The following is a 15,885-nucleotide window of genomic DNA, read 5'->3' on the forward strand; positions in this document are numbered from 1 at the left end:
CCAAAGAATAGTCTATCAATCCTCTTGCTCTTTTTTACTTGTGCCATCTGGGGGCGTATCGAACGGCCCACATTCACCTTTTGGAAGGTCATTAGGAAGTAAATCAAGTACACCCTATCCCACCCGATCAAAGTTTCATGATTGCACGGTAGCAACCGAGTGTTAATCAATATCAACCAAACTTGAGCCTTTCTTATTCTTTGGAAATTTTCTTATGGCGGCTAGTCATTTTGTCACGTACCCAGGCGGCCACAGAATTGACACCAGATAAAGTGTGTCTAAACTCTCGATATGTCGAGCGGCCTATGAAGTTACCCAGGGTATCATAGGGAACATCCAGAGTCCCCAAGTAGTTGCATAGAGCGGTTGCAGAAAAATCAATCAAATCTACCTCGAATAGGCACATACTGCTCTAGATCATTCAGATCATATCTGGAATAAAACTCGTGAACGAGGTTCACATTAATATCCCCGGGGTTCTCGATCACAAAGCTCAGCCCAAGCTCATGAACAAACTTCCATATTGCTGGATACTTAGCTCGTAAATGGCGCTCATCAACGGCTAGATCGGGGTGCATATGCTTCGGTCAACAAATCCTATAACATGCCTTGGTAGATGGGGGTATACTCTTAATTCCATATTCACGCTGACCCTAAGGCATGAGTCGTGAAGTTTCCATGGCTACAACTACCCGTAGTCCCTCAGCCTGACTAGATGTGACCTCTCCCCTTTACCGATTCAGTGGTGGTACGGAGGAGGTATTCCCTTTGGTGGGGGCAGTAGCTTTGCCCTTTCCTTTGTCAGTTGGTTGTGCATTTGGTTTCGGGCGTATCATATTTGTACCTGCACAAGTGAACGTTAGTCAACTTCATAGGGCATTGAATGAATTCAAAACATGGTCGTACGACCCACACTTAAAAGATTAGCACATTATTATCAAGTAAGTCGAGACTACTTAGACTTCACCTCTTGAAATTAAGCAATAATTGGAAATACAAGACAACTAGTTCATGTGGGAGAACAATGTAAGTATCATACTTTAAACCTTTACTCCGACTCCGACGAGCTACCCCACACTTAAATCTTATGCTCGGGATGTTTACGACCTACTAGTGTATCAATCCCGGAAACTCAGGCTCCAATTGGGTCACAACGTGCTATTGAGGTATTTTATCGAACACATGGTATGCACTAGTGTGAGTGAGGGACTGCCTCACCCTCCTAAATCGGCTTGGAATTTAAGTGCAAACACTCGTATGAATAACATAATGACATTCCTATGGGGTTTCATGGGGTTGGGACAAGCATGTACAATTTCACATTCAAGACATTCATAAATTTTGCAAGTTGAAATTTTTACCTCAATCAATCCCATACTAGAAGAGAAATAGAGAAGAATCCATACCTTAGATGTTGTAGAGGAGGGTGGAATCTTCAATTAGTGGTGATTTTGAGAGGGTGTATGTGTGATAAGGGAGTTGGGGAAATTGGTTGAAGGGAAAAGAGAAAAGGGAGCATTGGGCAGTGAGGGTTTGTGTCGTGTGTGTTGAGCTTTTGCTTTGTGTGGGTTTTAAAATGGGTGTGGGAGGTTTTAAAAGAAGAAAAGAAGAAAAATCTTACCTGGCCTCGCGAGCTGGGATGCGAGGCTTACTGTGCGATAGAGAATTAAATGTGAGGTATGTGGCACGCTTAAGATCGGGCACGTGAGGGACTGTGCGGCGCCTGTTGAGGCGTCAGGTGTAGCATGCGACTGGGTTCGCGACGCCAGCTCTGGCATGAGGTCCTTCATGTTTTGGACTCCTCCATGAATTTATTTGACCTCTTACATGTTCCCATACCTATTCAAACCCTAAAATTCAACTAAAAACTTGTTAGTAGCTAAAAATAAAAAATAGAAAGCTAATTAAGCTAAACTAAACTACAAATTGGGTTGCATCCCAACAAGTGCCTTAGTTAACGTCATGGCGTGACGAATAAAACATCACAATGGGTTGCCTCTCATGAAGTGCCTGATGTAACATCATGGCATGACGCAAAAATATTCCATCAAGCATCCACCAAGTCTATCGAAGTTTTGTAACAATGAACGCCACCACTCCAATAGTGTTTAACTCTTTGCCCAGTTACTAAAAATATGCCATCAATTTTGGGATCCCGTAGCTCAACAGCTCTAGGGTTCGTATCCCGTACTACTTCAAATGGACTCCAACATCTAGAGTTGAGCTTCCCAGGAAAGAGATTCAACCTTGAATTGAACAACAGAACGGCTTGACTTGGTTCAAACTACGATGCAAAATATGTTTGTCATGCCATCTCTTTGTTTTCTCTTTATATAGCTTCACATTCGCATATGCGTTAAATTGAAACTCTTTGAGCTCATTGAGTTGCAACATTTGCTTATCCCCAACTAGATACATATCAAAGTTGAGCTTCTTGATTGCCCAATATGCCTTGTGCTCAAGCTTAACGGGTAAATGACAAGCCTTTCATAAACCAACTAATACGACGAAGTGCCAACTGGAGTTTTGTACGCAGTTCGATACACCCATAGAGAGTCATCTAGCTTGCTAGCCTAATCCTTTTCTACTTGCACTCACTGTCTTCTTTAAAATTTGCTTCACCTCCCTATTCGAAACCTTAACTTGACCATTGGTTTGCGGATGATAGGCAGTTGCAACCTTGTGTTTCACCCATACTTAGCCAACAGGTTGCCCAACAATTTGTTACAAAAGTGAGTACCTCAATCACAATCAAATCACGTGGAGTTTCAAATCTCGTAAAAAAAAATTCTTCACATGGTTCACCACCACCTTAGCATCATTCGTAGGCAAAGCCATAGCCTCAACCCATTTCGACACATATTGCAACCAAGATGTACCTATGGACGTTTGATGATGGAAACGGCCCCATGAAATCTATTCCCCAAACATCGAAGATTTCAACCTCAAGTATGCTCTTCAATGGCATCTCATGCCTTCTTGAAATCGTACACGTTCTTTGGCACCTATCACGTTTTTTCACAAAAGAATGTGCATCCTTAAATAGAGTGGGACAATAGAATCCCGAATGTAACACCTTTGCAGCTGTTTTGTCTCCATCATTATGCCCTAAATACGGTAATGCGTGACAATCATGAAAAATTACTTCCATCTCCTCCTCAGGAACACAACGGCGTACCAACTAATATGCACAATGCTTAAACAAAATGGCTCATCCTATAGATAAAATCTAACATCATGCATGAATTTTTTCTTACCATCCGGTGACAACTCTGATGGATTCACACACTTACAATGAAGTCTACATTGTGAGCATACCATGGGGCTGTGCCAGCTTTGACGGCTAATAATTGATCACGGAAAACCTTTCCTAAATTTCACCATTTTCATCAACATGTGTGCGAGTCTCCAAGCACGACAAGTGATCAGTTACCCGATATTTGGTCCCCTTTCGATCTCTAATTTCCACATCAAATTCCTGCAAAAGAAGAACCTAACGAATTAGTCTAGGCTTAACATCCTTTTTCTCAAACAAATACCTGATGGTTGCATGGTCTGTGTACACGATGATTTTAATTCCCACCAAGTAGATCCTAAATTTGTCAAACACCCATACTACTGCTTGTAACTCTTTTTCTGTACCTGTGTAATTTATCTGTACTAGGTTTAGTGTTTTGCTAGCATAGTAAATTGAGTGGAATACTTTGTTTCTCCTCTGACCAATATGGCCCCAACTGCTATGTCACTGCATCACACATCAGCTCAAAAGGCTTCCCTCAATCTGGGGCAGTGATAATTGGTGCAGTCACCAATATCTTTTTGAGCTCCTCATACGCCTTCAAGCAATGCTTATCAAACTTGAAAGGCCTGTCCTTCTCAAGCAACCTGCACAAGGGAGCAAAAATCTTAGAGAAATCTTTAATGAATGTGTGATAGAAACCTACATGACCCAGAAAGCTTCTGACTCCTTTGACAGAGATTGGGGATGGCAGTTTGTCAATTGCATCCATTTTTCCTTGTCCACCTCCAACCCATATTTGAACACTTTGTGCCCAAATACAATTCCTTCTCGTACCATAAAATGGCACTTCTCCCAATTCAGCACCAAGTTTGTCTTTTCAACATATCATTGGTGCTTTCTTCTACCTTTTGGGGTGGCTTTGGGGGCTGGTTGTGGTTTCTTTGGGGTCTATATTGATTTTGAGTAGCCTGGTTTCCACCCAATGAAAAGTTTGGGTGATTCCTCCAGTTGAGATTATAAGTGTTCCCATATTGTGAATTTTGGTTTATTGGACCTCTACCCTGCTGGCCCACACAATAAATAGATTAGGGATTCACCAGACTTTGGTCACTCGTGTGACCATCTCCACAAACTTCACAATATATGGCCATCCCTTGCACCTGCTGCATCAGATGCCCTTGACCCATCGCCATATTAGCCACTTGGTTGGTCAGTTTAGAAATCCCTTGCACCTGCTCGCATGGCTGACATCTCATCCAACTCGAGTGTACCTGCTGCTTTCTGCCTTATCATTCTTCTTGGTTCATCCTCTCCTTGCCAGTTATGATTGTTTGTAGTGAAATTGTTAAGTAGAGTCTGAATCTCACTGTATGGCTTTTGCATGCAGCTTCTTCCACAAGCTGAGTCTAGACTCAATTTGGAGGTCTCGTCTAACCCAATACTTCATCAGTTTGACGGTGATGCGGGCAATCTTTGAGTAGCTTTTATATCTATCCCAGGCTTGACGTAGTGTCTCCCCGTCTTTTTGTTGAAACCTCAAAATTTGGCTTCTCAATGACTTTATTTTATTTTAATGAGGAATTTCAGTGCTAGGTCGTCCCATGTGCGAATTGAGTTTACTGGCTCTTTGTTCAACCATTCCTTAGCTTCCCCTATCAGATAAAATGGAAACAAAATCAGTCTGACATAGTCCATAGAGACGTTCAGATAGTTGTATGTATCTGTAATCTCCAAAAATTTCTGCAAATGCCTTTGGGGGATCTTCACTCGACAAACCCACAAATTTCCATATGGATTGAATTAGTTGCACCATGTATTGTTTCAGCTCGAAGTGCCCAGTTATATCAGGCGTCATGATAGCCCGAGTCATGTTCGCGATACTAGGCCTTGCAGCCTCAATCAACAATCTCTTATCATTTCCTGTCATCTCGATTGGCTTTGGTTGGACTACAATGCCTAACTCTGCAATGCTTGCTCTTGCTTCTGCCTCCCTCCTTAACTTATGAAAGAGTCTTTCGGGTTCAGGATCAAAAGGAGAAAGATTGTTCAAACAGTTACTTCTTCTTAGTATTCAATGTGAACACCTGTAGAGTCAAAAATAGTAAAACAAATTAAATCTCGAACAAAAGCAAATAAAAGCTTGATTCAGACAAGTAGCTAATTTCTAAATCCCTGGCAACATCGCCAAAAATATCTTGAGTCCAAATGCACATGCATGTATACGCGGTCGACAAGTAATAAAGTGATGAGAAAGTATCGTCCCACGAGGATTTATGATCAACTATTGTCCAATTTAAATTATTTATAAATTTATTGCTCAAGATATTGTGAAGAAAATGATTGTGATTTTAACTACTAAAATTTACTACGGAATTACTAAACAAGCAAACAATTCAAAGGTGCAAAGCAAACAAGCAAACACTTCGAAAGAATTCAAGGAGATGGGAATATTCCGGGGTTATGGGATTAATATCTCTCCTATTGCATTCTTCCAGTTAATTTAATCACTTGATTTATCTAATTTATTGATTAACAGGATTTATTATGCTCGTGAAGTTCTTTCAACGCTTCGCTTGCCTATTCAAGCCAACCTAAGACTATATATCTATAGAATCAGAATTAACAAGAACGCATGTGTATTTCCTGCAAAAATAACCAAGTAAGGCAACTAGAATATGTCTATCCTAATCGCGAATCTATTCTCTAATGCTCAGATTCAAGAACTTACTCTATTTAATCTTATAAACAATTTATAGTTCCTACTTTCGAGTTCAACAATAAATTTGTAGATGGTATTCTATTGTTAGCTACGCAATAGAATAATTAAGTGCAACCTTGAATAATTGAATAAACAAATTAATATGATAATTCAAGCAAAACAATCAACCGTCAAACTACAATAGTCAATAACGACCCATAACCCCAGAATAATGAGATTTTGAGCCACTCATATTCATGACAATAATCAAACTATTATTTTTAAACATAAAAGCTATGAGTACTAGATGAAAGATGGAAGAATCGATGAATCTCGTGCTCCGTTTGTGTTTCTATGCCTTTATCGGCTTCTAAATTGACCAACCCCCAAGTAGTCACATTTATGGGGTATTTATATGTTAGGATCGGAATCCCCAAGTCCAAATCCAAGTGGAAAACGTTTAATGCACAGGCTGAAAAAGGACCAGGCTTTAGAGCTCGCGAGGCCTGGCCTGTAGCGCGCCCTGGAACTCGCCTCGCCTGCCTTGTCACGCGGTGGACCTTGCCTAGGACCAGGCGTCACCTGGCCTGGCACCTGGTTTTGGGCCTCGAGCAATTATTGCTTTTTCGTGCTCTTTTTGTGTATCTTTGACATCATTGTGTGTAACCTTCACGCATTTTCATCTTCCAACGATCCTACACATAAAACGACATAATTAAGCTCAAACGTCGTACAACTAATCATTAAAATACTAAAATATAAGGTAAGCAATGCACTAAAAATATACGTTTATAGTTAAACATAGCTATTCAGTGAAGTAGATCGTGGTACTTGATTTCATGGTACTTGAGTACAGTGGCAGAAGCAACACTTACCCTAATATTAGTTCATCCAAACTCAAAATTGTCAAATCGGAGCAAGATATATAAGTGTAAGCACACTAAAGTTTTAGCAAATATTATATTTGAATCCATAATTTTAAAAGTATAGTTTAATGCTGAGAACCTGAAATGTCGAACCTATCAAATTTAAATTTTTAAGTTGCCTATGCTTAAGTAAACGCATTACCTAACTACAATTGGAATTAGGAACAATTGAAAATATAATGGTACAAAGATTAACGTAGAATAAACAAGGCCAAATACCTACATAGCCCTTTAAACTTGGCATGTTTTGAAAGTTAAAGATTCAAACTTAGGAAGCAATCGGATAGACACTTTTACTCGACAAAAATTAGTCATTTGAACACCGGTATTCTTGAGATCATTTGTGTAAATACACACGGTAAATAATTTCTTTTTAAGAAAATCAAGTAGTGACCACTGCAATTATTAAAAGAAAGAAAGAAAGAAGAAGAAGAAGAAGAAGAAGAAGAAGAAGAAGAAGAGAGAGCCACCATATTCTTCTCCTGTAGATTCCCGCCTTCTGATCTTCTCCTTCAGTAAAACCCACACCTTCGACCAAATGAAAAAGACTATTTTGACATGACCCATCAGTGAAGATCACAACTTTAAATTAATAGAAAATGTATAGGTCGATCTTGCACCAGTAAAGTATCCATTGCACATATGACACAACACATCTCCAAAATCTGACCATCACTAATCCCACAACTTCATTATGTTATGGATTTTAGAAAAAATAAGCAAACAACAAGAAGGTTGAAAATAGGATTGAAAAACTGTCTCTAAAATTTTATTAATTATAGGGCTTTAAATAGCCAAATAAATAAAGTAGTAGACTCCTCCTACAACTAAACTACTAAACTCGTATTATAATTAAAATTCTGAATCTTCTAGCAGACTCCTCCTAAAACTAAACAACTAATTATTCTAGAAAATAGTAGCAGTAACATATGCAAAATCCAACATTTCTCTTTGCTTCTGTTGCTGCAGTCTAAAGAAGGTCATCCTCAATTCCTTCTTCTGCTATTAGTGCTTGTGCATGAGCATCTTTGAACTTGCACACTTTTATAACATGACCTTTTTGTTTACAATTTCTACATAATGCATCAGGTCTCCACCAACAAAAATTTTTTAAGTGTGTTTTCTTTTTGTAATATTTGCAATAAGGATAATCGACTTTTTCTTTTTGGTGTTTCGCATAAAAAATACCCTCAGTAACTTTGTTTTGTATGAAGGCCCTTCTTTGCTCTTGTGCTTGAATAGCACTTATTAATTCTGCAACAGAGATGGTAAAGAGATCTTTAGACTCTTCCAGAGAGGAAATTTTGGATTCAAATCTCTCGAAAATTGTCACAAGAATTTTTTTAACTATCCTGTTATCTTTGAAATCCTCACCAAGTAACCTGATTTTATTGACAATTAAAGAAATTCAGTCAGAATACTTAGCGATGGTCTCATCATCTTGCATTTTAAGAGATTCAAAATCTCTTTTCAAATTTAAAATCTGATTTTGTTTGCCTCGTTCACTTTCTTGATACTCTTGTTTGAGTGTTTCCCAAGCCTCTTTTGTTGTCTCACATGCAATGATTTTAGAGAAGATTGAATCTGCAACTGAATTTTGAATTATAGTTTTGGCTTTGTATTTTTTGGTTTTCTCATCTGAATGAGCTTTGATTTGGGCAAGGGTAGGATTTGCAGGAAGTGGTTGTATAAGTTTGTCTTCCATTATAACTTCCCATAGATCATAAGCTTCAAGATAAGATTTCATCTTCACTGACCAAATCTGATAGTTTTTACTAGTGAAAGTTTGTGGGGTATTCAAAGAGAGACCGCTGCTTGCCATTGTTAAAAATTTGGTTAAAAATCTGTATGGGTAAAAATGTGTGTGGTTTAAAAGTGGTTGAAATTGGTTGTTTTTCAGCGAATTCAGAGATCCGTCAAGATCAATGGAGGCTCTGATACCACTGTTATGGATTTTAGAAAAAATATGCAAGCAACAAGAAGGTTGAAAATAGGATTGAAAAACTGTCCCTAAAATTTTATTAATCATAGGGCTTTAAATAGCCAAATAAATAAAGTAGTAGACTCCTCCTAAAACTAAACAACTAATTATTTTAGAAAACAGTAGCAGTAACATATGCAAAATCCAACACATTCTAGTGCCCCTCTCTCTAAATCCTTTTATTTCATCAAACGTTCCTCATTGAGTGTTTTCTTCCATAAATTTTATTGAAATATTATGTATTTTGTATTTTGTATCAGTTGTGTCAATTGTATAGTTAAGCTGAAGCATTAGTTAGTTATTCTTAGTTGCCACTTAATTGGAAGTTAGTTAATGAAGGTGTTAGTGACGTGGATATATGTAACAATACAATATTACAGAAAATAGTTTTTTATTTTCCCCAAATCACATTCTCTCCCTCTTTGGTCTTCCATGTGAAGATTCAGGATTCCTCTGTTAGAGCTCAACTTGAGCTCGGGTTGTTCCTTTGTACTTCCAAATTATCATGTTATCAGAGCTTAAGAGTTTCTAGTCTAAGCCTGATTTCTCCTAGCTAATCTTCATTCTGCTTCACGTTTCTATTTGCCCTTTTTTCCATCTATTTGTGCGGCGATAATTTTCTACCGAAATAAGTGTTCGGATTGCTTCCTAGATTTTGAATTCTCTTTCTACGAAAATCGCGGACAGTGTGGAGTATGCAAGTGATATTGCTGAATTGTGGAAGAAATTGGAGGAACTTTATTATCAAATGAATAGTTCTAATCTATATCATATTCAAAAGGAAATAAATAATCTCACTCCGGGAATACTCGACATAACTGGCTATTATACGAAGATAATGAAGCTCTGGGAAGAGTTGAGCAACATAAGCTCTAAAATACAGTGCAATTGTTTGTGTACCTGTGGAGCCAAGGTGAACACGCATAAGGATGAATATGACCGGCGTTTGATTCAATTTCTCATGGGACTAAATGAGGTGTATACAGTTGTGCGAGGCAACATTTTGATGATGAATTCATTGCCTTTCGTGGTGCAGGTATTTTATCTTAAGATGAAAAACAGAGAGAAGTGAGGCCTTCAAACCAGTTGTTAGCTGAATCTTCTTCTCTCAATGTCATTACACTAGAAACACCAATTTCAGAACTAATTATTTTCCCAACAACAGTCACTATAGCACAAACAGACTTTGTCCATACTGTGGTTATTGTAAGCGAGTGGAACATACCAAGGATAAATGTTACAAGCTACATGGTTATCCCCAGAGTTTAATTTGCTCAAAATTAGACTTTTAATCAAAATTCAAGGTTCAATAAGGGCAGAAGGACTATAGCTAATGTGCATTGTGCATCGATTCATAGACTGAGGACCACAACTAATTTGCATAGTGCACCTGTAGATGAATTGTCTGTTAAAGAGTAGAGTGATATTCAAAGTGATAGTCACAATATTAATCTCACCAATAACAGTATAGCCAGTAACTAAACATACTTCAACACTTTCAACTTGGAGGTAAGGGAAAAACTTAAGCAGTGTGATTCTATGCCAATGGAGCTATAAATTTTGTAGATATAATATCTTGTTCCTTATATATTGATTATAGTAAGCTTGCTTGTAAATGTTTCAGAACAAAAATTGACACATGGATTTTAGATTCCAGAGCCTCCAATCATGACTTTTAACAAATCTACGCTGATTGACATCAAAATCTTGTCTTCTGTTATCCTTCCTAATGGCTACAAAGTTAAAGTGACTGAGATTGGTAGTGTAATACTTGCCCCACAAATCAGCTTGAATAGGATTCAACTTTAATCTCATTCTCATCTCATCATCGACAATACATCTTAAGTCTTTGATTGCTTTCACTGATACTTGTATATTGCAGGCCCCTTCAACGAAGAGGCCTCTGAAAATTGGTAAGATCAGGAATGACCTCTATCTACTTTGCTCACTTTGTATAAAGAATGTAAGCTCAACTTCAATTTCAACTCTTTCTGTTTCGTGTCCTCCACTTCACCCCTACAATGTAAATAGTTCCCAATGTCATTTATTCCCTCTTGTAAATAAGTCCACTTGCAAGAAGACACAATTTTCTGATTAGAAGTCTTACTCTTTCTTGTCTAATGGAAATGATGTTAATGTATTGTGGCATAACAGACTTGGTTTTGTACCTTTTGCTAAGATGAGAGGGATATGCTTTATACCAATCACCTATACAATCATTTCATTGTTCAATCTACCCAATGACTAGGCAAACAAGATTGTATTTTTCTGACATAACAAGTACCACTAATAATATTTTTAACCTATTGCATGTTGATTTATGGATTCCCTATCATACAACAACCCATTACAACCACAAATATTTCCTTACTATGACAAATGATTATAGTAGATCCATCTGGACTCACCTTCTTAGAAGTAAAAGCAATGCCCTTTAGGTCATCAAAGCCTTCATTTCTCTTGTTAAAACTCGATTTCAAACCAACCTTAAGACCATAAAATCAAACAATAATCTGAAATTTACTAATGCATAGGCAGCCGTTTTTTTCCAGTCAAAGAACATCATTCATCAAAAGATATGTCCCTATACACCACAACAAAATAATATGGTTGAAAGAAAGCACAAATATTTTCTTGAAACTGCTAGGGCACTTTTATTCCAATCAAAATTGCACGTCAAATAATGTGTATTAACAACCACATATTTCATAAATAGATTTCCAACTATCTACCTCCAGAATAAATGTCCTTATGAACTACAATATGAGAAAAGGCCAAATTATTCCCACTTACGAGTTTTGGGTTCCTCTATTTTTCCACGATACCAAGAGTTCACAGGGATAAGTTTAAACCTTGAACTGTACCACATGTTTTTGTTGGATAATCCTTTTGATACAAAGGGTTACACGGTATTAAATCTAGCCACTACAAAGATACACATTTCTAAAGATGTAGTTTTTCATGAAAGTGTCTTTCCTTTCATTATTTCCCATGATGCTTCCATTATCCCTATAATGTTTAACTCAATCCCTTTCATTACTACTGTGCACACTCAAATAGTTTGTCCTCCAGATCAGTGTTTTAAAAGGCGTGGGCGTAAGGTAAGACGTTTTACGTATGCCTCAGCGGGACGTAAGCCTCGAGACACGGGGCGTAAGCCCCATAGGTATTTAATTTTTAATATTTTATAAAATAATATAATGACAGTAAATATTATAAACAGGTAAAATGACATAAAAATTGAAGAAAACTATATATATGTGTGCTCCATCCCCACAAAAAATTAATCAAAATAATCTATTATACGTTACTTACAAGCACAAGTAATTTGAGTCTAAAAGAATAAAATTTTCTATATGGAGGAACAAAAAGGATGATTAACCTGTAATTTGAACTTTGAATTTGCTGCTATGAAAAAGAATGTAGTTCTCTTTGTATTTGTAAAAAAAAATTAAATATTCGTTGCTTTTGGGAGATATTAGCAGACTAGCGGACAAGATAAAAAATTAGAAAAACCATGAATTGGGGCTTAAATCAATAAAAAGGGTCTTTACTTTTAAATTTAATACTTTTGAGTTCTTTTTTAAACCTTTTGAGTAATTACCAAACTGACTTTTGAGAATTTGGGTATTATATGAAGAACTAATTCAACAAATTTTGTTTTAATTTGAAAAAGTCTCTGAGCGTACACCCCAAATTTTGGGGCGTACGCCTCACTTTCGCCCCACACCATCGCCCCGGGGCTCGCCCCATAAACACCTTTTAAAACAGTGCTCCAGATTACAATTCAAGAGGTTGCAGTAATACTACCGTTTCACACCATGAATTATCACCCGATCATTCTACAGAATCATGTATTCTTTCACATCCTCCAAGTTCATATGTTTTACCTGAATCAATTTCCATGAGTACACCTCAACCTTCCCCCTGAGCTTCATGGATGTAAAGAAAATGGACCATTTCTCAACTGGATGAAAATAATGCATTTCTTCATGGAGAATTACATAAAAAAGTGTATATGAAAAATCACCAGGTCTTGAAGTCAGTGAGTCAGGGATGGTTTGCAAACTAACCAAATCCCTTTATGGTTTTAAATAGGCTAGTAGACAGTGGTATGCCAAATTAACTGAAACCTTATGTTCAAGAGGTTATGTACACTCACTGAATGACTACTCTCTCTTTTGCAAAAAGACAGAATCCTCTACAACATATGTTGTTTTGTAAGTGGATGATGTAATCATCAAAGGTACAGACATGGAGGAAATCACATAGCTAAAAGATGTCTTACATGACAAATTCAGAATCAAGGATCTGAGAAAATTACACTACTTTCTAGGGCTGGAGGTACTCTATAAAGAAGAAGGTGTGATTATCTCAGAAAAGAAGTTTTTTCTAGATCTGTTGAAGGAGTATGATTGCCACTATTATAATAGTTGGTGAACTATCTTAGTTGTGTAGATTGTTTGAGGAATTGTCTCTTCTCTTTCCCAAACCTGTTACTATATTTTGTGATAGCCAATCAGCTATATATATATATACATAACAAAAGATTTTGTGTTTCATGAAATAACAAAACACACATTGAAGTAGACTGTCATTTTATTAGGGATAAACTACAAGAGAGATTGATCTCTTCGCATCACATAGCTACATATGATCAGGTGACAGCCATTCTCAACAAAGCCCTTATAGGAATGAAGCACTCTGCAGTTTAGAGCAAGTTGGATGTGAGAACCTCACATAAATGAAGGATATAACAGAATATAAATAGTGAAGAAAGAGAAAGGTGACATTGTGGATCTCCATGAAATAAAAGCTAGAAACATTAAAAAATATTGAGGACAACCAAAAAGGAGAAACGTTCAATTGCCCATGTGTGAGTGCAAAACACATGAAATGCCATGTCAGCATAAGATGTTCAAGAGACACACCTCGCTAAGTTTGAATGTCTAACTTACAAAACATACCAATCAGTTTAATATTTGGCCAACAAACATAGTGGAACACATTAATACAATTTTAAGCAAACCCAGAAACACTTGTACTTGACAAAATAAAGGAGGATGAAAATGAGTTTAATTGACTGCGTAATTATTTTTTATTATTAGATCATTTACAATTAATTTTTAGAATAAGTGAAATTAGTAAGCTGAAATTTGGAACAAGTATAACCTTCTATGTATATCAAATTAATTAAAGTGATAAAGTAAAATTTTAATTACATGGTCAATAACTATAAGTCAAGGTTAATCCGATGTAAATTTATTGGTTGATAATTCTACATTAAATTCTAGTCATCCTGAAAGAATAATACATGTTCTTGATGTACTAAACAAAACGACAAGGTTGGTGCCTCACGAAGCAGTAACTTGAAATCTTCTCTATCTCCGTCCATTTTATTCTGTTGAATTTAAATTCTATGTGCTGAAAGATGTACAAATATATATATATATATATATACAAGGCAGGTGACATGACATGTTCTTTGCCCAGGAAAAACAATTTTCTTTATTCTCAATTTTTTCATTGCTCTTTTGCCTTTTTCATTATATACCTGTTTGAAAACTACTTTGTTCAACTAAAATATCTGTGAATAAACAATTTTCTTCATTCTCTATTCTTTCTTTGCTTTTTTGGACAAGGTAAATGGACAAAGATTATATTGTGTTTAGGTCAATAGTTTGACGTTCATGTGCTTACGACCCATATCTAATCATCCTTTTAGTTAACTGATTTTGTTGTTTAATTACGCCTCTTCTTCCCATTAATTACGCCTCTTCTTTTATACCAGCATCTAATAAGCTGCTGCTCCTCCATAGGAAGATATTCCACCGTTTCATTTCTCCTTAAAAAACCAATTCCTTCTATATCTATTTCTCCTCACTATTCATCGTTCCTCTCTCTGCATTTGTTTAGAATTTGAGGTGCCGATTAGCACGTGATATTTTTTGTTTTTCCTCACTGTTATAGCAATGTTTAATGTCTTTAATTTGGAACTAAGATTAATTATTGTTTTGGTCTTTGTTTAGTGTCTACAGTGATGTTCTGTTTGATGACAAAGTTTTCATCAATCAGATTAGATATCCATTAATACTAACTCAAATAAATAAACAAAATACAAAGGGAGGCAACGTTTGGTTTAGTTCTTTTTGATCGCGTGAAGAAATAATAGATTCACTACTATAAAAAAATATAACAAAGGAAGCATATATACTAGAAATTAGGAATTTTGTTCCCATCAATATCAATGACAGGTTACACTAATTGATCTTTTTTTTTTAATTTCTTAATTTCTTTTTGTTTCCTCGCTTTGTTTGTCTTTTTCTAAATTTATTCAGAAAATTGAAAAATATGTCAACCTTGTGAAATAAAAGTGTCAGACAAGTCAATTGAGAAACAAACGAATAAGAAAAAGACCTTAGAGGAAGAAAAAAAAAGGGTACATCTCAGATTTAAATTGGTCGTTTCATATTCATCTAAAATGTTTCTCATAGATTATCTTTTATGAGATGTTTCATAGTAAAGATTAATATTCTTTTATAATATAGTAATAACATTAATATTTAACTTTATTTTAATTATTTTTATGACCGTGCGAAGCATCAATGTAAACTAGTTATTTATACAAATATTGATAACCTGATAACAATTATAACTAACCCACAACTATTTCCAAGTATATAAATACTTTAAAAGCCAGTGCATAAAACTTAAAAGAAATTTATGTCACTGGATATAAGTTGTGTCATAAATGAATGTCTTTATTGCTACTTTCAAAGCTCCACATGCTAATTATTCGAAGTAAATAGCTAGCCATGTGTACATGCATGCATTAACAACCGCTGGTTTGCCAGAATAACCAAATTTTGCAAATAGGTATATGGAAAAGTAGCTTCTATTTTTCATCTATCGTTGCTTTTGAATATTTTTCAACTTTTAATGAAAACCTTCACCACTCGATGGAAGTACGTACTATAGAATCTAATTCTTCTTGGGAATACGTAACGCCTATATATAGTTTGTTTATTCTCCTGTTTAT

At 36.1% G+C, this 15,885-nt stretch overlaps 1 protein-coding gene across 1 annotated transcript; it reads right to left on the bottom strand.

Moving 5' to 3' along the window:
• Window positions 1-8,273: 8,273 nt before the first annotated feature.
• On the bottom strand, window positions 8,274-8,687 carry LOC138901632 (uncharacterized). The gene has a single exon (XM_070189411.1). The coding sequence runs from the start codon at window positions 8,685-8,687 to the stop codon at window positions 8,274-8,276; it is 414 nt and encodes a 137-aa protein (XP_070045512.1).
• Window positions 8,688-15,885: the final 7,198 nt, after the last annotated feature.

This window comes from Nicotiana tomentosiformis, chromosome 11 (genome assembly GCF_000390325.3).
Source record: "Nicotiana tomentosiformis chromosome 11, ASM39032v3, whole genome shotgun sequence".
Classification (NCBI taxonomy): Eukaryota; Viridiplantae; Streptophyta; class Magnoliopsida; order Solanales; family Solanaceae; genus Nicotiana; species Nicotiana tomentosiformis.